The sequence below is a fragment of the Caloenas nicobarica genome, chromosome 18, assembly GCF_036013445.1.
Source record: "Caloenas nicobarica isolate bCalNic1 chromosome 18, bCalNic1.hap1, whole genome shotgun sequence".
In the NCBI taxonomy this organism is placed as follows: domain Eukaryota; kingdom Metazoa; phylum Chordata; class Aves; order Columbiformes; family Columbidae; genus Caloenas; species Caloenas nicobarica.
In genome coordinates, this window is record NC_088262.1 from 951,673 (window position 1) to 974,658 (window position 22,986).

The following is a 22,986-nucleotide window of genomic DNA, read 5'->3' on the forward strand; positions in this document are numbered from 1 at the left end:
GCTTCCCAAATGAAAACGGGATTTGAGAAAAATTATGAAGACATGAAATATTAATGCATGTTGAGAGGAAAAGATATTTTTATGTTATCGTACTCAGTGTGTTTTAATTTGTCGCTGTCTCGTTTTCCAGTCGTGCCAAGCTGACCTGGTGAAGGACAACGGTCACAAGTATTTCCTCTCCGTTTTGGCAGACCCCTATATGCCGGTAAGGACAAGTTGTCTTTATTCAGACTCTTGTAGCGTTTGCTCAGCTTGTGTTGGCTGACCCGGGGCTGTTGAGATGCGGTTGGTGCTAACGGGACCGTGCCGGGTCCACCTGTCACCCCAGTGCTCCCCTGGCGTGAGCCGGGTCACAGAGACGGCCAAACCACACACGGGTTTGCAAACTTGTTTAGAGCCAGAGAAGCGCAGGTTGCTGGGCGGTGGGAGCGGGGCAGGGGCGGCCTCACTGCGCGGTGACACCCGAGTTCCCTCTGCAGACGGTGGTTGTTCCCATCGCAGGGGTTCGTGTCCCGCCGCTGCAGGATCGCAGCGCAGCCTGTGGCGTGTCTCGGGTGAACTAGTGACAGGGCTGGATGACAAGAAAATCCTGCCCTTCTTTTCCCTCTCTTGTTCTTTTAATGTGATACAAACTGCACTTAGAATAATTTCACATTTCAGAAAGCATGAGATATAGTTGTTCTCTGACCTGTTTTCTAGATAACAATTAGTTGTGTCTTGTTTTAAGGCTGAACACAGGACAATGACGGCTTTTATCCTGGCTGTAATCGTTAACAACTACAACACTGGGCAGGTGCGTCCCAACACCCTTTTCCTTCTTTCCTGCCTCTTCTCTGCCTCGTGCCATTCCCGTGCTGGAAGTGACCTGGCTTTTGTTAAAGCACAGCCCTGGACTGGAAAACTGCAATGGAGGCTTGCTTTACGTTAGTTTTGTGTGGACTGGAAGCAGAACGGAGCTGGAGGTGTGACAGACACGTTGTGTAGCTGTCACCCCAGCCGCCCTGCGGGCAGCACTGACAGGCCAGGAAGAATCGGTGCCCAGGGCCGTCCTGGAAACTTGACGGCTGCGATGGAGTTCTTGGGAAGGGTTTATGGAATGAGCCATAAACCTTGGGGCTCTGACAGGTGCAGCCTGTATTGCCAATGAATTAAAAACAGGCTTTATACATCACAGGAACCATTTCCAATGCTCAGCTATTTAACTAGCTGTGGCAGAGGTGTAGTTGACCTTCCCTTCATGCTGCTTCCAAATGTTATTTTGTACCAAAGTCAGTATATAACCACTGAATAATTATTTTCTCTTGATTTCGTGTCTATTTCAGAAATAATCTTTTTTGATGATGAGCTGGGAAGCTGTCATCCAAAATAAATGGCATTGATTTGTGTTTTAGGAAGCTTGCCTTCAAGGAAACCTGATTGCGATTTGCCTGGAGCAGTTAAATGATCCACATCCTCTCCTGCGTCAGTGGGTGGCCATTTGTTTAGGGCGGATTTGGCAGAACTTTGACTCAGCCAGGTGGTGCGGAGTGAGGGACAGCGCTCATGAAAAGCTCTACAGCCTCCTCTCGGATCCCATCCCAGAGGTAAAACTCCAGCTTTTTAAGTAAACGCCAGGTGAATTGTCAGGTTCCTGGCAGAGGGCTACAGAAATACTCACAAAGCCAGGGCTTTCAAGAGCTTTACTGTTGTGTCTGGTTCAAAGACAGACCTTAAGGTGGTGCAGAGCGCAGCAGCCCTGCGAGAGAGGTAACCAGAGAAATGCAGGGGAGTTCAGACAGCCTGAAAGCCCTGGAATTGTGGTGCTGGAATTAGGAAACACCGTGGGTTTTGCTTACTGACGTGTCAGAAGCTTGTTAAAAATGTGGTCCCAAAACTCACTGCGTGTTGCAAAAAACCCTCTAGTCTTTTTGTCCAAGGATGGAAACTGTTCCCCTCCCGGTACTCGTGTCAGATCACCTGGGCGCCCGATGCCTCTGTTGTGCTTGGGATGTGGCAAAGCTTACCCTGATGGGAGCTGCTGTCGTTTCTCCTTGTCTTGTTTCCGTCATCTCCTCCCTCTCTGTGAGCGCTTAGCTGAAGACGGCGGTTCAGCACTCTGATTAAAGAGATTCACATCCCAACAGGAACTCCCTGCGTACCTTATTCCTGTTAATTAATATTCTAGGCAACATCAACTGGAAAAATCACCCGTGGGAGGGTCACCAAGTATTCTGGGAAATTAAATATACTCCTGCATGTGTGCATACTTTAAAATTCAGTGCTTTGCTGAATCTGTTTTGGTTTTTATTCTCCATGGGCTTTCATGTAGCCCTCACTATTTACCTGACACGCTAGTCCAGGCTTCCAGATGTGCCATTTGTGGGCAATAAAACAATCCCACTGGCAAACTTCGGGCTGGAAACGAGAGGAAAATAATAATGAATGTTTGCCTCTCCCAGGTTCGCTGTGCTGCAGTCTTTGCTCTGGGAACGTTTGTGGGCAACTCAGCCGAGCGGACCGACCACTCCACCACCATCGACCACAACGTGGCCATGATGCTGGCGCAGCTCATCAACGACGGGAGCCCCATGGTCAGGAAGGTACGGCCGGCGGCACCGCGAGCTCTGCGCCGTGCCCAGCACAGCAGGCATCATCTCATAGACTTGTCAAAGAATTCCACTCATCTGCAAGTAGCTGTTTCACGGTGGAGCCTTTCAGCATCAGTTCCTGGTGTGAGGACACCGGCACAAACAGCGGCACCGACTGCGGCCAGGGCTGAGCTCGGGATGCTGCTTTACCCACTTGCGCTTTTTCAATACCCATGTTACAACATTTCATTTACTCTGCAATATAAGGAGCCTGTTGACAGGAATAACACAGTGTAGTGTGTCATCGTGTCCAGCTGTTGGCAAGATTGTTGTTCAGATCCGAGTGTTTCAGCTGTTTAACACTGGACCTCTGATTTAGCTCGTGTATTCCACTAAGCAAGTGTCTGAAATAGGAGTAACAATCTCAGGATTTTGTGGGAATTTTTATATCCTGGGGTGGGGTTTTTTTGTTGTTGGTTTGTTATTTTTGTTTTAATTTAAAGAGATTGTAAAGACGGGGATAAGGAAGGACAGCAATTACACTGAAGTCCTCTTCAGGTGCACAAACCACTGAGGGTTCTTGCCGGGCTGCTCTTCCACTAATGCTCTGTTGTTGTTTACTGTTTCGACTGCAAAATTTTACATGACAGGATCTCAGGTTTTAAATGCAGTAGTAATGTGCTGCCAGAAACGCGGAGTGTGTGGCAGCCCTGGGGGAGGAGGAGGAGAGGGAGTGAGAGCGCTGTGGAGAGAACACAAGAGCTCTGCTCAATACAGAGATCTTGCTGCTTTTAGAAACCACAGGGATGGATGACAGGCAAAGTAATTCTTCAGGTTTTGGAGAATTACCGTTTCTGGTGCGCCATTGTACATCAATGGTACATTAAATAGTTTTTGACATTCTGGATTGTTCTTGGTGGGTGGACTTAGGTGTTTGTGTTTACTCAGCTGGAACATCAATACCCTGGCAGTTGTCACCAGCATTGTGAGGATTAATTTTTGTTGTCTCGCTCCAGCATTTCATCAGTTTAATTCAGGAGAGAAACGCATCTCATACTATATGCTCTTTGAGATTCATAAATCTCTCTTTTGGAGATTAGCCCCCTGAACAGCGACCAGCAGCCAGAGCCAGCGCTCCACCTCTCCTGTTTGCTGGTCCCAAGTGCTCCAGCAAGCGGAACCGAACGGAGGGGCCGAGCTTCACCCTCCACACCCCACCCCGCTGATTCAGCTTCACCCTCCCCACCCTCGCCACCCGTCCCCGGTGACTGGGGCTCCCAGTTGCAGCTGTGAGGCTGGACAGAGCGATGGTCCCTCGCAGGTGGGCGGCTCCGTTCTCCTGCCAGCTGCTGAGCTGCAGGTCAGGACCAGACCGTGCGGTTCAGCGCAGGATTCAGACAGCGGGGATCTCCGTGGCAGAGCTGAGCCCTGTCCCCAGGGGCCTCTTGTTGGATTCCATCCCTGTCAGCTCAGAGCAGATGCAGGACAAGAGCTTTGGCTGCGTGCATACACGAGCAGCACGGAGCGGGTCTGTGCCGGGGCGAGGACACCGGCCCTGGGCACAGCTGGTGGCCGCGGGGACGCGCGTCCCACAGGCCAGGCTGTGCGCAGAGCCGAGGGAGCCGGGCTGCTCACCGGTTCGGTACCTTCTGCCGCACTGCGCCCGTTTGACAATACTGGGCAGAGGCAGAGCAGTGGCAGCTGGGGCAGGGATGAAGACTTCTGAAGAATTAGATTTGAAGCAGACTGCTCAGGCTTTCTGCAGTTCACCCCAGAGAAGTGAAGGAAAAATTATTAGTCTGGGCGGCCACCCAATCATATCAACAATAATGACCTTATTGTTCCGTGTTTCCCTTTGATCTCTTGTTTCTGACCGAGGTAACCATGAAATACTGTTTCTTGTGTTCTTTCCGTAGGAGCTGGTGGTGGCTCTGAGTCACCTGGTGGTTCAGTACGAGAGCAATTTCTGCACCGTTGCCTTGCAGTTCATGGAAGAAGAGAAGAATTACCCTCTCCCTTCTCCAGCTGCCACAGGTGGGTGCTTCTTGTCTATGTGGGCAGGAGATGTACAGCCTGAAAGTGCTTGGAACTTTAGTTTGAGGAGTTGGCCCAATACAATGACATTCTTGCTGGTGGTGATTTATCAAACAGCACCGTGGCTACACGGCTGGGTGACATGGTGGAGTTCTAATGCCTGTTTAGCACTGTAATATATTGCACTGGAGAAACGTGTCCTGCTGAGCCCCCGCCTGGAGCAGCCGTAACTCCCTGGCAAGCTGTAGAGACTGGTCACCCTGCCAAATCCAAGGGATTCCCATCAGATCCACACTGGGGTACATTCATCAAGGCAGTACACAGGCTTACCAGCCTTTGTTTTTTACCCTAAAATTATACCTGAAACTTCAGTGCTCTGTTACCTACTGAGGAGCCTCAGCACGCAGCAGCGAACCAGCCTCACTCTGCTGCCGTGAAGCACCAGATGAGCAGCAGTGAAGAACTCGATGCTCTGCGTAGTGGTCCCATCCCTTTTGTTGTGTCTGTTGCTCTATGTGAGGAATGAAAAGTCCTGGTGAAATTGTTGCTAACCTCATATTTTCTTTAGATGTTAAGTACATTGAAAACTTTGAAGGGTAATGAGACTGTTGCAATGGAAACATGGAGACAAGAGCATGTGCTGTCTCTGCAATGAGTAGTTTCATCCCTCTATTATCCGAATAACGAAATCATATTGGAAAATAAGTTTCTCTACATTTGTCCTTTTTGCTGCAGGAAATAAATATTACATGCAGTTCATATATATAAGCGCTTTATCCAAAAGAGTCCTGAAGTATTTATAAGTAGGATGCACTGGATGCATTGGCCCCACCACCGTAACGCAGCCACCTCTGCAGTGAAGTGAAACAGCTGTTCTGAAGCCACGGGCCTGTGTGTATTCAGGAATGAAAATGAGAAGGTTTGGGAAATTATAGGTATCTAGGTCATGGGTGAAATATGCATTGAAACAAGGCCTGAAATTTGGTGAGGAAACTGGAACTCACGTAACTCTTTATAACGAGCCTGCAAATGCTGCTGCTAAGCGGCGTGTGCTGCAGCAGCGTGTCCTGGCACAGCGGCTGGGCAGCAGCCCAGTCCTTGCTGGTGATGTGCACAGGGCGTCTTTTGTCAGACCTCATTCTGCTTTAGCCTAAGGGGCAACGACTGAATTCTGGTCATGTTGGCAGTATTTTAGTTAGAGATTTGCTGGGAAATAACCAGAAGGCCACGATCGCTTTGGTTACATCTCTAATTGCTAAATTGTGTGTCCACAGAGGGTGGGAGTTTGACGCCGGTGCGAGATGGTCCGTGCACGCCGCGGCTGCGCTCCGTCAGCTCCTACGGGAACATCCGCGCAGTCACCACAGCCAGGAACCTCAACAAGTCCTTGCAGAACCTCAGCCTGAATGAAGAATGTAAGAGAGATTGCACAGTTCTTTGATTTTTCTTTACCCCCCTCTTGCAAGCTGGGAAATGCTATGTGCCGGACACCAGGAGCTGAAACCACCACTTTAGCCTCGGTTGTCCAGCTGCCAGCTCCAAGTGCTTACATGAGAAGCCCCTCATAATTAGTTTCCATTTTATGGCCGTTACTATTGATTTTTCTGAGTGTTTGGGGACCAAAAAGGTGCCTTCCAACTTCCTGGCATACACAGATTTTCAACTGGATCATTTCTGACCCCTTGATGCTCACTCTATTTAAACATTCAGTGTTTAAAAGGGGACATTGTGGGTTTGCCTACACCTTCCCTGAGCATTGCAGGGTTTAGAAAAGGGCTGCTGTGCCTGGGTGAAAATTGTTCTGTCACCAGCCGTTGTTTGAGCATCTGCCCCTTTTCCTTTGGCAGCTGGCAGCTCTGTCGCGTTCTCTCCTGGGAATCTCAGCACGAGCAGCAGCGCCAGCAGCACCCTGGGCAGCCCCGAGAACGAGGAGTACATCCTGTCGTTCGAGACCATCGACAAGATGAGGCGAGTCAGCTCCTACTCTTCTCTGAACTCACTGATAGGTAAGCAAAGACTCTTTTGCCCTGCCTTCGGTGTCCCCTTTCCTGGGCTTCAACATTCCGGGGTTGTCATTCCTGAGCCCCTGTGGCAGTTTAAAACCACGTGTTCATTAGAAACTTTATCAATTCATTTGCTTGTGATTGTAGGTAATGAAATTGGCTCTTCTAAAGCATGACAGGAATGCTAGGAAGTTTCTCTCCATTTTAAGCTAGAACTGGAGTTTTCCTCCTTTCCCTGGTGCCCACCGGTGTCTGTGTGGTGGCTGGTGTGCGTCTCACCAGAGCTTTACCGCACAGGTGGAGAACAATCTGGAGATGAGTGAGGGAGACCTCGCAAAACAAAACGAGCAGTTCTCCAAAGCCGCCCTCATTCCTATTCAATTGGAAGAGCTCATATCCAGCTGGAAACGACAGAGCTTATAGAAGTGTTTAAAATTCATAACTCACACAGAATCCCATTACCTCCAGCGTTTGCCTGCTCAAAGCCAGGCTTTTCTCATTTCTGCTGAAGAATTACCCTCCTCCAGCCTGCTCTCTGCGGCTCCCCAAGGAAAGAGTTTTCAACAAGCCGTCAGCTCCCGGCAGCCCAGCGCTGCCGCTCACATTAACCCCTTTCCTTCAAGTCCTGGTGTGCACCCAAATCCGGCCGTACAGCCAGCAAGAGGGAACACACCGAGGAGTCCACCCGGGTGACAGACGTGTCTTCATGAAGAAGCGTTTTGCTCTGCGCTCTCTTTTGGAAGAATTAACAGTGATTTGGCTCTGCAGGAATGACGCTGCCAAGTATTTGAGGCAGGCAGAGCAGTAAAAAAGATGCTTTGGGCACATGGGTAGACTCTAACCAAAGCAGAAATCTAGTCTGTAATAACAAAAGTAGAAATTGGCAACCGCAGTTTAATTCCATGTTCTGTACTCTGCATTCCCTAGGTTGATTTACTGATGTTCAGGGCTTTCTTCCTCTCTTGCGATTTCAGGAACATGGTGCTAGAGGGATTATTCTGGACCAGTCCATCCACTTCACTGACATTGCGGCATCCTACAATGTATTTCTTCCCACAAACTGGAGGAAAACCTCTCCAGTCTTTCTTGTGCCATTTTACAAACAGCTCCTTAGCCAACTCTCGGCCAAGTGCCCCCATGCAGTGCCCTCCCCAAACGCTTTTTCCATACAACTAGGCATTCATCTTGGTGGCCTGGAAATTTTTGATTTAGTTTAGTTTTAAGGTAGGAAAAGGGAAAGAATTAAGATGGGGGTTTGCCTACCTTGAGGCTGATTATTCACATCCAAACAGCATGATTAAAGTCTCTGTCCTACAGAGAGCATCACTGGCAAGATTATATTAAGGAATGATTAAAGAAGGAGGAAAAAAAAATCTTGGAGTGATGAAATGCTGGGGAATAGTTCTCATCTCCAGCAGGAGAGGCTGGGGGCAGAAAACTATTTACCATGTCAGAGGATCCATCCTGAAGAGCTGCCTTGAAGTGACCCAGCAGGGGTCACTGCGGCGAGGATGAGAGCAGGAGATGCAGGGGACAGTGAACCGCAGCAAATGAAAGCGAGTGTTGGGACACTAAGCAGCATATTTAAATGTGCAGACATAATGAGAAGTAACGAATCAACCAGCAGGATTTATAAATAGTAACTTGCATAGTAGCAAAATACAGGGATGCGAGTGGTTTTTGGGAATGGCAGCTTGGCGCAGGGGCTGCCCCAGGCCAGGGCGCACCTGCTCTCAGGGAACAAACTCTGTCCCAGTGAACCGCTTCTGGTTTCTGTTGAAACATGAAAAAGCTCCTGCTTTGCCGTGCGAATCGCCGCCAGGGCTTGGAGCGTGCGGGAGCCCTTTGCATGGCCCCGTGCACAGACCGGCCTGCAGACCGGCAGGGCTGGGCAAGAAGCACCCATTCGCTGGTCCGGAGTGAACAGGCTGCCGTCTGCATTCGTCATGTAGAGTTCAGAGAGCACTCGGGGTTTCAGACGTTCCCTTCATCCCAGTGGCTCTGCCAGGACCTTCCGTGTCACGCATGGGAAGAGGAGACACTTGTGGGACACACTGACAAAGCAGGTGGGAGCAGCGCTGATGGGAAGCAGACATCCGAGTCCCCGGGTACCGTCGGGTCTGCCACGTTCCACGCGGTGTTCCCCGTGTGCCTTTCCCCGCGGCGGGACGTGGGGCAGCGCTGGGTCAGGTTCTGCTGCTCTGCTGGGTGGGAGTGAACTGAACCTTCTTCTGGAGCCCCAGGCTTAACATCAGTGCAGGGGCTGTTCCAGGGGCTTAGAGAGAACCCCTGTCAGAGCCTGCCAAAACCAAAAGAATAAATGAAAACATCAGCATTCATTTTTGCACCTGGTGTGGTTCTGCCGTTGGTGTGGGCGGTGACCCGGGTGCAGGGCCCTTCCCCACGGCCGCCGCGGGTCCCATTGAGCTGGCAGTTACGCGTGTGCAAAGAAAATCAAAGCCGTCAGTAAAGGCAGGCAATTTATTTTTGACATTTTTAGCGGAGAGGAGTCATTTTGTAAACGTAAATCTATACTGCAAGGTCCATTTAACTGGCTTTGAATCAGTCTGACTAATTACAGAGCTGTCTGCTTAGATTAACACCCTGTCCCCCTTGCTCGGCTCTTTGTTTGCATCTCGTGGATAGTTGTTGCATTTTAGTCCATGACGGGAAATGGAGCCGCCGTTCCTCCTGCCACTTGTGCCGCCTCCGTTATCCCAGCGCCTCGGTGCTCTGGTTCCAGGAGGAGCGTGTTGGTGGGCCACGCGAGGAGTCGGTGCAGCGAGGAGCACGACGCTGGGGCGGGATGCAGAAGGAAGGACCCGTCCTTCCAGCACCCGCTCCGAGCCCGAGATGCCTTTGTAGAGATTACCTCTGTGCTTTTCAAAGGCTGCCGAGTGAATGAGGAATTGCACTGGCGCAGTTCTGGTTTAAATTTGGTTTGGGTTTTTTTTCATGAAGCTTAGGTGTATAAAAAGTGTTGTTGGGTTCTAACTTGTGGCTGCATCGTGAGCGAGGTGGTTATCAGAGATGCTGGAAAAACTGGGTAGCCTCTCGCTCTGCCTTTCCCTTTCGTTTTACTGTCTTGCGAGGGCTTCGAAAGAAATGGAGCGATTCCGATTCCCCATGGGTCCTGTGCGAGTTCCGGCTCAGGAGCGGAGCCGGACGGAGCTCCGCGCCGACCTCAGGCCGCGGCCCCTGCGCCCGCTCCAGCACCTTGGGTGTTTGTTTCCTCTCGTAGCACTTTGTCTCTCCCTCTCTTGCTCTTTCTCCTTCCTCCTCTTCTTTTTCTTTCCCTGGTAATAAAAGCTTCCAGCATGAACATGGCGATGGCAGAAACAAAGCCTAACTGGTCAGAAGCCTGGAGAAGACAGACAGCATTGTGTCGCCAGCCCGGACGGCTGGGAGGCAGAGACTGACTGTTGTGTGTGGATGTTTTCTTTATTTAAACATGGATATGAGAACTTCTGCAAAAGACGACGGCTTATGCCTGTTATGACTAAAGCCAAACCCTGGTCCCAGATCTGCAGCGCCGGAGTCGGTTCTGCCCCCCGTTCCTCCGCGTCCCACGCTCGGGACCCCCGTTTGCTGAGGGTTTGTGTCGCGTTTGGCAGAAGCTGCTTGGTGACCAGGGAGCCCTTTCCTCCTAACGTAGCGCTTCGGATTCTGGGGCCTCCAGAAACACAAAGGAAATGCAGGAACAGCTCGATCTGTCATTTGCCATTGATTGTGACTCATCTGAAATCCCTATTTTAGTTTCTTTCTTTGTTAGTGCAACCACTTTATATTGTCCAAACGGCTCTCAACTCCCAAGGGATGGCGTTAGGACTATTAGACGTGGTGGGGGTTAGCAGAACAAATAACAAAGATTCACCTAAAAGCAGCACAATAAAGTGTTCACAGAATTTTGTCGGTTGTTGCAAATGCTTATTAATTTGATTTGTGCTTTGGATCTGTCAGTCCCTTCTGCTGAAATACCAAACGGAAGGTATTAAATAACAAACTGGCAATTGAGAAATTGATACAAATGTCAATAGGAAGTGCTGAGTTAGACTTACTGCTTCTCAAAGGTACAGGTCCTAAGCTTCAGTTTTAATATTACACGTTTAGGAAAATTGTAGAATATATAAAGTCCTGGACATTCAAGCTAAGTATTAATGCTTAAAACAGCAATAAAAATAACCATAAAAATATAAGCCGGTAACTGGTTTTACACCGCTTGGTGTGTTAGCCCAGGAACTCCACAGACACTATTATCTGCCCCTCCGTTTGGCCTTCCAGATTATGTGCTTCAGGAGCCCAGAAAACCAGCAGTTTGACTGAAGTTATTTAGGCAGTCTTTCATTTCTTTGTCGTCCCACTTTCATTTTAAAAGCACTTGCAGGGTTCACAAAGACAGACAAAACGGAGACAAAATGCCCACACGGGGCATTTTTGAGCTCTTCTCTTGATGTTTTCTTCAATGTCATTGTGATGTTTGGAGTTCTAATGAATTTTCTCACATAAGATCAAAGCGTCTGAGTTGATGGATTGTCATGTGCTGCGGGGCTGGTTTTTGTTTCGTTTTCTTCTTATTTTAGGTGTGAGTTTCAACAGTGTTTATACCCAAATTTGGAGGGTGCTCCTACACCTCGCTGCCGACCCCTACCCTGATGTCTCGGACCTGGCTATGAAAGTTCTCAACAGTATTGCCTACAAGGTACGTCCTTCTGGGGTCACCTGTGTCCCTGAGGCTTTTCTATGTTGATTTTCTTCGTGCTTGGGCAAAGCATAGGTAGACTGAACGGGATAGATCCATTGCCGGGCTCTGGTAAGTGGTCCAAATTCAGCCTGGATCTATTGCAGGAGGAGCTTTTAGTGTTTCCAAATGATAAACACTCACGTGAACTCAAATAAAGAAATGGGGGAGGGCCCGGGGTTGTTGTAGGATATAAATTAGGCACAGACCTTGGACAGTAGGTCTTATTTAGAAGTCCCTGGGAGAAACCTTAAAGATACTTCATTAAATTATCCGTTTGCAAACTGATTTAGATAATGCAAGTGGGACTGGCCTGCAGACTGAAGCCACAACGGCTCTCCAACCCAGGTGAACTAGTACATGTGAGTCAGCATGCAGCCCCGGCACCCCAGGCCCCGCAGCACCATCTCATCCCATCGCATCCCCGGCGCCGCGGCTGCGTCACCGCCGGGGCAGCGTCGCCCCGGGCAGCCAGGAGCACCCCCACCTTCCCCGCCCAGCACCAGGACCCCAGACGCCCCCCGCCCTGCCCGGGGGGCTGGCGGGCACCGTCCTCCCCCGCTTCTGGTCGCTCAGCATCAAGCCCATGAGCCATCGCCATGCCAGGCGGCCTCTCTTACTGGGGATTTCCAGTGAATAATCCTGAATCTTCACACTCAGGCTTCTCAGCGAAGGTTGCAGTAAGAGATGCCAGCATTGTGCACCACCATCTTAATGCCTTAGAGATTTCTTGCTTTTAAATCCGATTTTCTGTTGAGAAAATAGTTACCTATTTGAACTCTTCTGTTTGTGTTGAGTGTACGTGTCAGTGAGTGGCAAATCTGGGGTTTGGGATAGAGACAGTGGGAGCAATGGGGTCAGCCCTTCCCCGATGATTAAGCTGTACAACAAATTGCTGTCAGGCTGGAGATGCCAAACTAAGGTGAAAAGAAAAGGAAAAGGTGAAAGATTTCCCTCTCTGCTCTCGATGCATGAAACTTTCAGGTTTTGTTTTGGAAGGCTCTTTGCAAAATGAAGCGATACTCCTACTATGAGATTAAAAGGGATGCAATTCTGATTGTTGTGTTGTGATATCTGTAGTGAACGTTGTGACTCGTTTGGTTTAAATTCTGTGTTGATTCTGAGTCTGGACCCAAATGTCGTGGCGCTGAGTGGAGTCCAAAAGCGGAGGGGATGGGTGTCCTGCTCTGCCCCTGCCTTGCTGAAGCAATGGCTTTGCAAATGGGCTTGCAAAATAAGAAAAAAGCATTCCCATTTATAAAGATTTTTTATCTGGGGATGCTTCAGTGAACAAAACTTATTTGTTCTTTTTCGCCTTAACCATAAGATCCATAAAGAAAGTATTTAAAAGTGCAATTTGTCCGGCAGCTTGGGCAGCTGTGCATATAGCGGGTTCACTGCTGTGCGTGTTGCGATACTGTGGGCTTCGCTTTTGCCAGAGCCACCTGGCTTAGGTGGCTTCGAAACGGGCTTCTTTGTATTAAAAAAACCCCTGCTGTTAACAGCCCACCAAAATGGAAGTTAAGGCTTCAGATCCTGGGTTATGATCTGGCCTTTATTCATTTCGTTATGGACAAAGCTCCCGCTGTGAGCGGTGCTGCCGGATTTACAGCCTGGCCTCGTGGCTCTGCTGCCGGGAGCTCAGACAGATTATAGGAGTTGTCTGATGTGCAATGCAAATCAGTAACAATTACATTTCTGCTAACGGTATCTGAGGTCTTTCCTTGGTGCTGATGAAGCTTTGCTGGGTGTAAAAGGAGCAGCGCGGGTGCTGCCCATGGGCCCTTCGGCCCTCCCAGGTACCTGCAAACCACGCGTCTTCCATTTTGTTATTTGAATTTTATCATTGAAGAAAAACAAAAGTCCATTTTCTTGCTTAAACAAAAATACAGCTTCAGGTGAAGTAAAGCGCTTCGATATTCTGGGGTTTAATCCTTTTGTTCTAATTAATACAAAATTTGGGGAACGCGAGGCTTCATTTTGGAACTTGGACATCTGAGGGTTCCTTGTATTAACACAAGTGAACAAACCGCTGCGGTTTGTACGACGGTGCCGGTTCCCGTTGGGCTCCCGGGCTGAGAGACCCGAACAAATTAACCATGGGCTCGTACTTGAGGTGGTGTCAGTCACCACCGGCCTTTGGGGAGCTCAGGATCTGGCCTCCAACGTTGCCAAGCCCGTGCTCTCGGTCCGTATGATTGGAACACGTTTTGTAGCAGACGGGTGTCAGTCGTGTTGCTCGGCTGCCCTGGGGCTCAGACCCGGCGCTGGGGCAGCGCGGGTTCAGAGTTGTGTGTTTGGGTCCCCGCAGACAGACACGGGCCGGGCCGGGGCTCCTGCGACGGTGCAGAAGTTCCGTTTACGAGTCTGCATTTGTGAAACAGTTATTTGCGAGGCACTGCGTGCATTCAAATGAGACCAGTGCGATTCAGGTTCTTGACGGAGCCATGAATATAGATCTGTGTGTACAGGAGGACTCCCGTGGTCTCTAAATAGGGTGATGTCTTTGTGAGCAGCCGGTGAGTAGGTTGCACAGACGTGCAGGCTTCCTGGATGGGAAATACGCTGTTTTATTTTATTTCATGAGTTGATGAGACGTTGCTGGTCTGGCACAGGTTGCGGCTGTGTTGTGATTTATATTTATGATGCAGATCGGAACGGTGCAGCTCTCGTTCCCAGCCTCATCTTTTAAAAAATCCAAAATATGCTTTTTGCCTGTCCCAAAACAAAGGACCCGGTAAGCAATGTTGGCCTTTTAAGGCTTTTTGAAGTCACTATTAATGAAGGAAGATTTGCTTCCTGCCAGGTTGTTTCGTCCAGCTGTTTTTAATGGCAGGTTGAGGCTGGATTATCCCAGGAGTTATTCCTCCACATCACTCCTTGGTACAGGCTTTTCTGTGTGTGAGCAAGTAATTCCGACGGTGTGCTCTTGGTTTTTTTTAACCTGGAGTCAATTTGCAAAATTATGAATTACCGTCTCCCCTCCTGAAAAGAGGTGATTTGAGTGGCGGAGGAGCAAACCCCGGGAAACGGGGACGTGGTGCCCCCAGCAGAACGCTCTGAGCGCGGCCCCGTGTGCTCGCCGCGCTCGGAACACGCTGAGGGCAAAGGCTCCGGTGGCAGCCAGAGCCCCGCAAGTACCTGAAGGGCACTTTCTGGTGAGTGTTTGCTGACTGAAAAAGTAGTAAAATCATCTTTTATGTTGGGAACTACACAGGGGCTTTTTTTCATATACATTTTTAAACACCCACACACACTAACAGAGCGCTTAAGCTCATTTAACCCCAGGTGTGGGTTTGTATTAGATAATAACCAGCGGCGGCTGGTGGTTTGTGCTCTTCGCTGTTCAGGACTCCGCTGTGTTTTCTCTCCAGGCCACGGTGAACGCTCGTCCCCAGCGCATCCTCGACACGTCCTCGCTGACCCAGTCGGCCCCCGCCAGCCCCACCAACAAGGGCATGCACATCCACCAAGTCGGGTGAGCTCCGGCCGCTCCCGGCTCCTCTGCCCGGGGCTGGGGGCTCCCGCCCCGGCACCTGCAGCTGCACCGGCGGGTGAACGTGCCGCCGTCTCGGTAGCTCCTTGTTGTAGCTCCGGTAGGGTGTTCGGAAGCAAAAGCTCTGGGAAAAGGTCTGGAGTTTCTTCCTGTGATTCATCTTACGACAGAGAGTAACAAGCCACACTAATTATCTAAAGATGAATTGAAAGGCAGAGCTCCATGTTGCTGCTGTACTGATGCACTGTGTGGTATCCAGATTGCCTGTTGAAGTCTGATCTGTGTTTTCTGCGCTTCCAGCTGCTAAAAGGCAGGGTTACCTGGTGATCAACGAGCCATGCCTGAACCGCAGGGAAACTGAGATAATGCTGTGGGCAAAGCTAGGATTTGAAAATTGGATTATTTCCCAAAACCTGTTCTCCAAGAGCAAACACCACACTTTGGATCCAGCGGTTCCATCATCAGTGTGCACCAGTAAAGGTTCAGAGCTGGAGCGGAGGGCCCAGAACTGCACAGTGATGCTTTTTTAATGTTTTCCAATAGTATAATGTAACTGTGCAATAAGATAAATCTCAGCATACATGTAAATTAAAATGCTTTTCTGTGGGCTGACGGGACTTCCAGTCCCCATTGAAACACCGTGGCTGGTCAGCGTGCTGTAGATTGGACATCGCAACCTGTGGCCGTGGGACTCTTGGACATGCAGGTTCTCAAAATGTGAATTTTCTTATCCTCAATCTGGAGTTGGCGCAGTCAGGGGTCACTCTTGTTTGGGGCTTCGTGCATCTTTTGGAGGGGATGGGCGATTGTGTTCTTTTGTTTTAGTAGAGGAAGCACAGCAGTGAAGTGAAATATTATAAGACAGAAACAAAGTAAAAGTAACATAATTCACATGCGAGAGTCTCATCTCCAGCGATACCTAAATCCTTTCCCTCTCTTTTGATCTCCAGGGGGTCACCTCCAACCACCAGTACAAGCAGCTCCAGCCTGACAAATGACGTGACCAAGCAGCCGGTCAGCCGGGACATGGCGTCGGTGAGACCAGCCAACGCGGGCGGCGTGGGGGTCCAGTACACCCCCCACTCCCACCAGTTCCCCAGGACTAGGAAGATGTTTGACAAAGGGCCAGAACAGGTAACGAGACTTTCCTTTCAGATCTGACTGGGTTTTGTTACACATTCTGTTCTTTGTGGTTTGTTTCTACATTATCTCTTGTTTGCTTCTGGCTGCTGTTAACTCCAGATTGGCTTCCTCTAGCCAGTGAAATTAAAAATTGATTAATTTTTTTTCTTCAGGATAAATTTTGTTTTATAGCTTTGGATAGGGCATTTTTCACTTCTGCTACCAAGAAGTGTTTAATCAGAGTTGATTGTTCATCCTTTCATAAACATTTGTCTGCCTGAGTGATAACGCGGAGTCAGATCTGTGACCCTCAGATGCTTTTTTCTCCAACCTCAGCAGAGCAGGGACTGAGGAGGAAAAAGGGGAGATTCCTCTTCCTTTAACCTACAAACTGGCATTTTGCTTGAGAGACTGGTAGGTGCCTCTGCGCCAGAATATTCACCTTTCCAGCAGCCCCTGCCCGCTCCCTGCTGGCCCCTCTTCACTGCGCACACGGGGGGACGTGAGCCCAGACTGTTCCTGGGGAGACCAAAGCTCGTCATGGGTCTCACTGCTGGAAGAACGTTCATCAGTTAAGAGCTGGAGGACCCCTGGGAGGAGCAGCAGTGACTCCTCTTTTCAGCACGAAGCAAACGGGTCTGCCTACATTTCAGCATTCTGAAGCCAGTCGTCAGATACTGGGCATTTTTCCATTTGCAGAAGTGTGAGGGGCTGGTGTGGGGCCAGGGAGAGCAGAGAGGCAGAGCTGACACGCACGGAGGCTCCTGGATGTCACTGCAGATGAGTCATGGCAGATTGCAAAAAAAAACCAAACCACAACAACCAAAATGGTGAAGCCTTAGCAGGAACACCTGCACTTCTCGTGGGGATGGCAGCACCAGCCTGGGTCACATTTCTGAAAAAACGGAGGAAACCTGGTTGAATGGAGTGATCTGCCCATTTTCTTTTTGGATGTCTTGTGCCTCGTCACAGATATTCCATCCATACGTGCCCTTGGTGCGGAGCCACGTCCGGCTGCGCGTTGTCCTGAATCATCTTCACTGCTCTGCTGTTTCTCCTGCCAGATGCCTGGGAGACCATGAGCAGACTCATCCTGGGACCGATGCTTCAGCCCTGGTTCACACACAGCGCGATGATGTCTGTGCTGTGCACACAGGGGAATCTGTGCGTTTCAAAAGAGTTGATGCAATGACAGTGATCTTAAAGCTGGATGTAAAGGTTTCACATCCTTGGCACTGTGATTGAGCTTTTCTGTGCCTGGGGATGTGCTGAAGGCAATCTGGGTATTTCTGTGTTCGCATCTTGTCCGTGTGAATGGGAGGGCCGTGAGTTAACATCCTCTTCTCTTTCTGGACAGACTGCGGACGACGCTGATGATACCGTTGGGCACAAAAGTTTCATTTCGGCCACAGTGCAGACGGGGTTCTGTGAATGGAGTGCCAAGTATTTTGCTCAGCCGGTCATGAAGGTAACACGTGGTTGTCTCTGTGCGTGCTCTCAGATCAGGTGCTGCAGCTCCTGACAAGTGCCGGTGCCCTGAGCGCAGCCCGGTGCCTTTCCCTGCTCTTTTTCCTGCCTTTTCCTTCAGTCTGGGAAGGGAAACGAATGGAGTTATTTCCATCATGCTGCTCTGGGGAGCTGCATGACTGCTGTGCTTGTGAAGTCTTAGGGAAGAAAATCAGGGGGAGCAGGAGAGTTGGTGACAGCCAGGACAGTGGAGTGTCCCTAGGGAAAGAGCCCAGAGCAAAAGCCCTGCAGCCCATGGCACGTGTTCAAGAAAGAGTGTGAAAATGAGGAGAGGTTCTGGAGTTGGTCTGGACCCACCAGTTTTGCACATTTACAGGTTGTATTGCGGGGTTGTTTCCCTGTAAATGTTGTGCTTGTCTGTAAATGGAGTGAGGCTGGGAGTCAGGATGGGGGTCACGCTTGGCTCTGTCCTCTGGCGAGACTTCAGGGCTGTGCTGCGTGTTCGGACACCCCATATAGACGCCTTTAACTGAAAAAGGAACAAGTGGTAGTGACTGGACATCCCCATGGGCACCTGGGGGAACCTTTGGAAGCATCGTCGTTGGTTTTTAAAGTTTAAGAAACAGAAGTTCTGTTATGGCGAAGAAGGAGGGTGGTGATGGTGAATCTCCGCTGGGATGGCTTTAGGAGTGAGTGCGTTCTGGTAACTAAGTTGGCTTTATGTGAAGCGAGAGATAGACCGAAGCCTTGTTCTAGGAAAAAACCAAACCAGAGCTCTGAAGAGGTGGGCAGAGATTGTCAGTGGCTGGAAGCAGAAACTCTTAAATTCCCAGAATCTTTTAGCCAAAGATCAAGTTTCAGTTTTAAGTATGAAATAAAAACAAGCAGTAAATCTCACCTTATTATAAGCAAACACGAAAAGGCACCTTGGGAGTCAGGCAGCCAAATTGTAACAGAACTTTCAGCTTAATTTCTTGGCAGTATTGCGATTTCTGTGAATAATAACGCAGTCTGTATTAATGCCATTGCCTGACCAACTCGGCAATGGATGTTTATATCCAGCCACTGATAATTAAATGTTAACAATGAAGAAATTGTACGTTTTATCTGCTGTCTCATCCAAAAATTGCTGCTGAGCCATCCATCACCTCTCCTTCCAGTCCTTAGGCACGTTAAATTGTTCGATGGTGAGGTGAGGTAGTTGCCCCCAAGTTTAAGGACATCAGAAAACTCGTTCCATGGCAGCCAGTTCTGTGTAGCTTTGGTTCCCACAGAGAATCCCCAGGAGGAAGGACTAGAGGTGAAGTCATCGCCTGACACCACCTCAGCTGCAGTGACATTAACTTTCCTCTGTATCATTAGCAGAATAACTCATTAGGACGGGCATCGGGCCTGTGGGGCTTGGTTACTTGGTCAAGCTTTAAACCAGGCTTTTCTCTCATCAAGATGAGTTTTGGTGTCTTGATTCAAGTACAGAAGCTAGTACAACAGGAGGAGCAGGATGTTGTTCCCTCTCTTAGTTCTTATTAAAAACATTTGTCTGCTTTCTAAGCAAAGCTTTTCCCAGGGAAGAGGGATGTCCTTATTAATAAAATAAATCACAGTAGACAGCCGGGCGAAGGCAGGTTCCGTGGATGGATGGGGAGCTCTGGGGTGGGGGGGATGTTCAGTACTTCATGTGCATAAACCAGAGAAAATTACTTTAGGGGAGGAAAGAAAAAATGTGGAGCATTCCCGTACTAATCCATAGAAACCAGGGAGGGGGAGTCAGGGAAATTGGGGCTCCCCTGCACCACCACGAGCCCCAGGGTGGGGGCTTCTTATGGTGAGGATGGAGCTGCTGCAGCCCCCACAGACACCGCGTGTGCAGGGACCGTGTGCAGGAACCGTCTGCAGCCCCACAGACACCGCGTGTGCAGGGATGGTCTGCAGCCCCACAGACACCGCGTGTGCAGGGACCGTCTGCAGCCCCCACAGACACCGCGTGTGCAGGGACCGTCTGCAGCCCCACAGACACCGCGTGTGCAGGGACCGTGTGCAGGAACCGTCTGCAGCCCCACAGACACCGCGTGTGCAGGGATGGTCTGCAGCCCCACAGACACCGCGTGTGCAGGGACCGTCTGCAGCCCCACAGACACCGCGTGTGCAGGGACCGTCTGCAGCCCCCGCAGACACCGCGTGTGCAGGGACCATCTGCAGCCCCCGCAGACACCGCGTGTGCAGGGACCGTCTGCAGCCCCCGCAGACACCGCGTGTGCAGGGACCGTCTGCAGCCCCCACAGACACCGCGTGTGCAGGGACCGTCTGCAGCCCCCGCAGACACCGCGTGTGCAGGGACCGTCTGCAGCCCCCACAGACACCGCGTGTGCAGGGACCGTGTGCAGGGACCGTGTGCAGGGACGGTCTGCAGCCCCACAGACACCACGTGTGCAGGGACGGTCTGCAGCCCCCGCAGACACCGCGTGTGCAGGAACCGTCTGCAGCCCCCGCAGACACCGCGTGTTCAGGGACCGTCTGCAGCCCCCGCAGACACCGCGTGTGCAGGAACCGTCTGCAGCCCCCGCAGGCACAGCTGCTGGCAGCGTGTGACCGCCTGTGACACCCGTGGTGCTTTTCAGAGTGTCCTGAGTGTTCTCATTTAGAAATACTCACTGGCTGGGCTCAAGTTTTCTGGGCACAGACTGTCCTCAACAGCAGTGTTTTAGGTAAAAATTGAGCAAAGCAAAACTGTGTTTTCTACTAAAACAAGGAAGAGAATTGATTTCCCCATTATGTCTGTACAGCAGCTTTAATAGGCCACGTAGAGGGTTTCTGCAGAAAAACGTGCATGTCGTGCTGCACTGGCAGGGAATTCTGTGTGTCTGTGATGAGAGCGGGAGGTGTGTGTGCAGGGATGGGCAGAAGCCCCTCGGCGGGACCGGGCTCTGGCGTTTCTCGGTTGCTGTTGCATAACCGGGCAGGACTGGCCGTCCAGGAACCGCGTGCTGGCTGAGTTTCTGCAGAATCCGCCTTTCCTGGAATCGCTGTTCCTGCAGCAGCGAGGAACAAACATCCCTGCCTGGTGGCTGCTGTCTGTTGGGAACTACAGCCTCGGGAAGAAGGCAGAGAGTAAAGTCTCCTGAGTGCTGGTGGAAAAAGATGACATTGATGTTTAATTCCAATACTTCATTTGGAGATGCTGCCCACCATCATAAACAGGGAAAGACAAGACAACTGTTCCTGTAATGAATAAACATAAAATGACTGTGAGTGCATCTTAGTCATATTTAATTTATGAATTTAGTTTTGCTTCATAGACCATGCTCTGAGAATGCTTTCACTGGGAAGATTGAGGGATTAATTTCCAGCGTAAATCACTGGCTCAGTTTCAAGCCATCATACCAAATTTGATTTATTGATTATCTAATCAAATAAATGGAGGAAAAAACCACCGCATTGTGAATTCTCACTCTGCCAGGAAAAACAGATACCTACCCCAGCTCTGATCTCTGCAAACGTTCTTTCCTCTTCCTAAAAGCTCTGGTGGCAAACGGCTGTTCTGGGAACTGCAGCGGGTGTTGGAGCGCGAGGCGCAGGAACCCGTCCCCGCTGCCTGGGAGCAGCGTCTGCTCTGCCAGGGCTGGCGGAACACGCAGGGGCTGCTGAGCACCCTGGAAGGTGAGAATTACGTCAGAAATCCTTCCTGATAAACCCCTGCCTTCAGTTCAGCGCCAGCTCGGCCACCATTGGGAGTCCTGGTGGAGACGCGAGCCCTCCGGGTGATGGCTGCGGTGACGGTAACCAGGGGAAATCGGGATTCGCGACTGGAGCATTCTGCTTTCTGATCAAAACCCGGCCTGTTTAGCCAAAGTACACTAATTGCCTGTGTCACACTTAGCTGAACTAGTATAGAGCATCTCTGCTATGTTACAGTTATTTGCAGCACTTTTTAAGGGTAAGTTGAGCTCAACAGAGTTTATTTCATTAAGGGAATCGATGTTTACTCTCTGATATCACTTTGGAAGGACCCACAGGGATTGTTCTGCATTATTCTTGCCGTTTTTCTTCTCTCAAAGCTCCGTGACCCTCCCACAGTATTGCAGAATCGTGCCAGGTTTCTTTCTCTGCAGGCTCAGGCCCCGTTACTTTCTCTTTTTAACTTCCCTGTTCACCAAATCCCAACCAGCATCAATCAGCTTAACGATAACCTGGAGACTGGTGAGCCCCAGCGCCTGGATCAGCAGTGGAACCCCTCGAGTAAGTACCTGGTGCTCAGCGAGGATATTTTGGGCATTTTCAGCTGTGATCCCAGCTGGCCCCGGGGGAAGCAATCGGACACATGCAGATCCTGGTGGAAGCATCTCTGCAGGAACTTCCCTCATGGATTCCAGGGTGATGACATCCCCGTCTGCAGAGCCCTTGGCACCAGGAACACGGTTGGTTGAGTCAACTGTACCAGAGCCAAGACTTCAACATATGCCCTTAGTGTTCTGCCGCAAGGAGCTGGATTTGCATCGGGAAGCGATACACGGATATAACCCTCTTCAGCACGGCCACTGCCTTTTGTTCACATCTTCAGAGGGCAAAGAGGAAGATGAAGGTGATGAACAGGTGACTGTGGAAGCAGAGGCTGCCCCAGAGCACGGGAAGCTGGAGCTGGTGCTGCTCATAGTTCTGTGTTGGTTTCTGGAGCTGGCACTGCCCATAGTTCTGTCTTGGTTTCTGGAGCTGGTGCTGCCCATAGTTCTGTATTGGTTTCTGGGACTGGCGCTGCCCATCACTCGCTCTTGGTTGCTCGCTCTGCCCCGTTGCCATCTGCCCTCCCGTCGCAGGTGGCACACAGGACACACCAGGCCCGTGGTCTCCCTCTCGTCAGAGTATTTCACCCTGCAGCCCATTGCAGCAGGTGCCCGTCCAGCCCCGTCTGTGGCTGGTCCTGCCGCACGCGATCCACGGGTGCTGGCACGCGTAGGGACCAGACCTGTGAGATCTCAGTATAGGAGAAATCTTTATTTCTGATATCGGATGGCAGAAACATCTGCCTGCTCAGCCTCCTTGGAAGAGTTAAGTTATTCTTCTTCAGCCCTGAGAAGCCCACCAACTCCTTTAAGCCGATATTCTGTATCTGCTGGAACGCAGAGCGCTTGGCTCCACTGCAGAACTGCGGATTGCTTAGTCCCAAACCGAAGCCGCTGGGTGCCTGTAGGAGAATTTACCGTTCCGCTCATTCCCTTCTCTTCCCCTGACCTTTTAGGTCTTTGTTCAATTTATTCCCAGAGAAGCTGGATTTTCCTTAAGGTGTAGGTGTCATCTCTCCGTTCTCAAATCTCCTTTGATGTATTTTATCTTAGGTTTGTTTATTGCTTTACATTATTGGTCATTTGTCATTGCCTTTCTAATAGATATTGTATTCTCGAAAAATTGAAATAGTAGTGCTTCTTTTTTTTGCCAGGAGGAGAGGTGAAGGGTTGGGTTTCTTATTTTTTATTTATTTTAAAGAAACAGAAATTCAGCTCAGTAATAGTTGTTTTCCCAGGTATAGTGCATTTTGAAGACAGCATGTGAATTAAGTACTTTCTT

At 50.2% G+C, this 22,986-nt stretch overlaps 1 protein-coding gene across 3 annotated transcripts in view; it reads left to right on the plus strand.

Annotated features, from left to right (window-relative positions):
- The window catches only part of RPTOR (regulatory associated protein of MTOR complex 1), a 103,999-nt gene that overhangs the window by 57,831 nt on the left and 23,182 nt on the right, over nt 1-22,986 (plus strand). For all 3 annotated transcript variants that reach the window (XM_065647693.1, XM_065647694.1, XM_065647695.1), the window contains exons 14-24: nt 131-205; nt 728-793; nt 1,392-1,583; nt 2,439-2,579; nt 4,484-4,601; nt 5,876-6,016; nt 6,449-6,607; nt 11,185-11,303; nt 14,717-14,820; nt 15,789-15,972; nt 17,318-17,428. In XM_065647693.1, the coding sequence (XP_065503765.1) occupies nt 131-205; nt 728-793; nt 1,392-1,583; nt 2,439-2,579; nt 4,484-4,601; nt 5,876-6,016; nt 6,449-6,607; nt 11,185-11,303; nt 14,717-14,820; nt 15,789-15,972; nt 17,318-17,428 (1,410 nt within the window). The remainder of the gene's footprint in view (nt 1-130; nt 206-727; nt 794-1,391; nt 1,584-2,438; nt 2,580-4,483; nt 4,602-5,875; nt 6,017-6,448; nt 6,608-11,184; nt 11,304-14,716; nt 14,821-15,788; nt 15,973-17,317; nt 17,429-22,986) is intronic.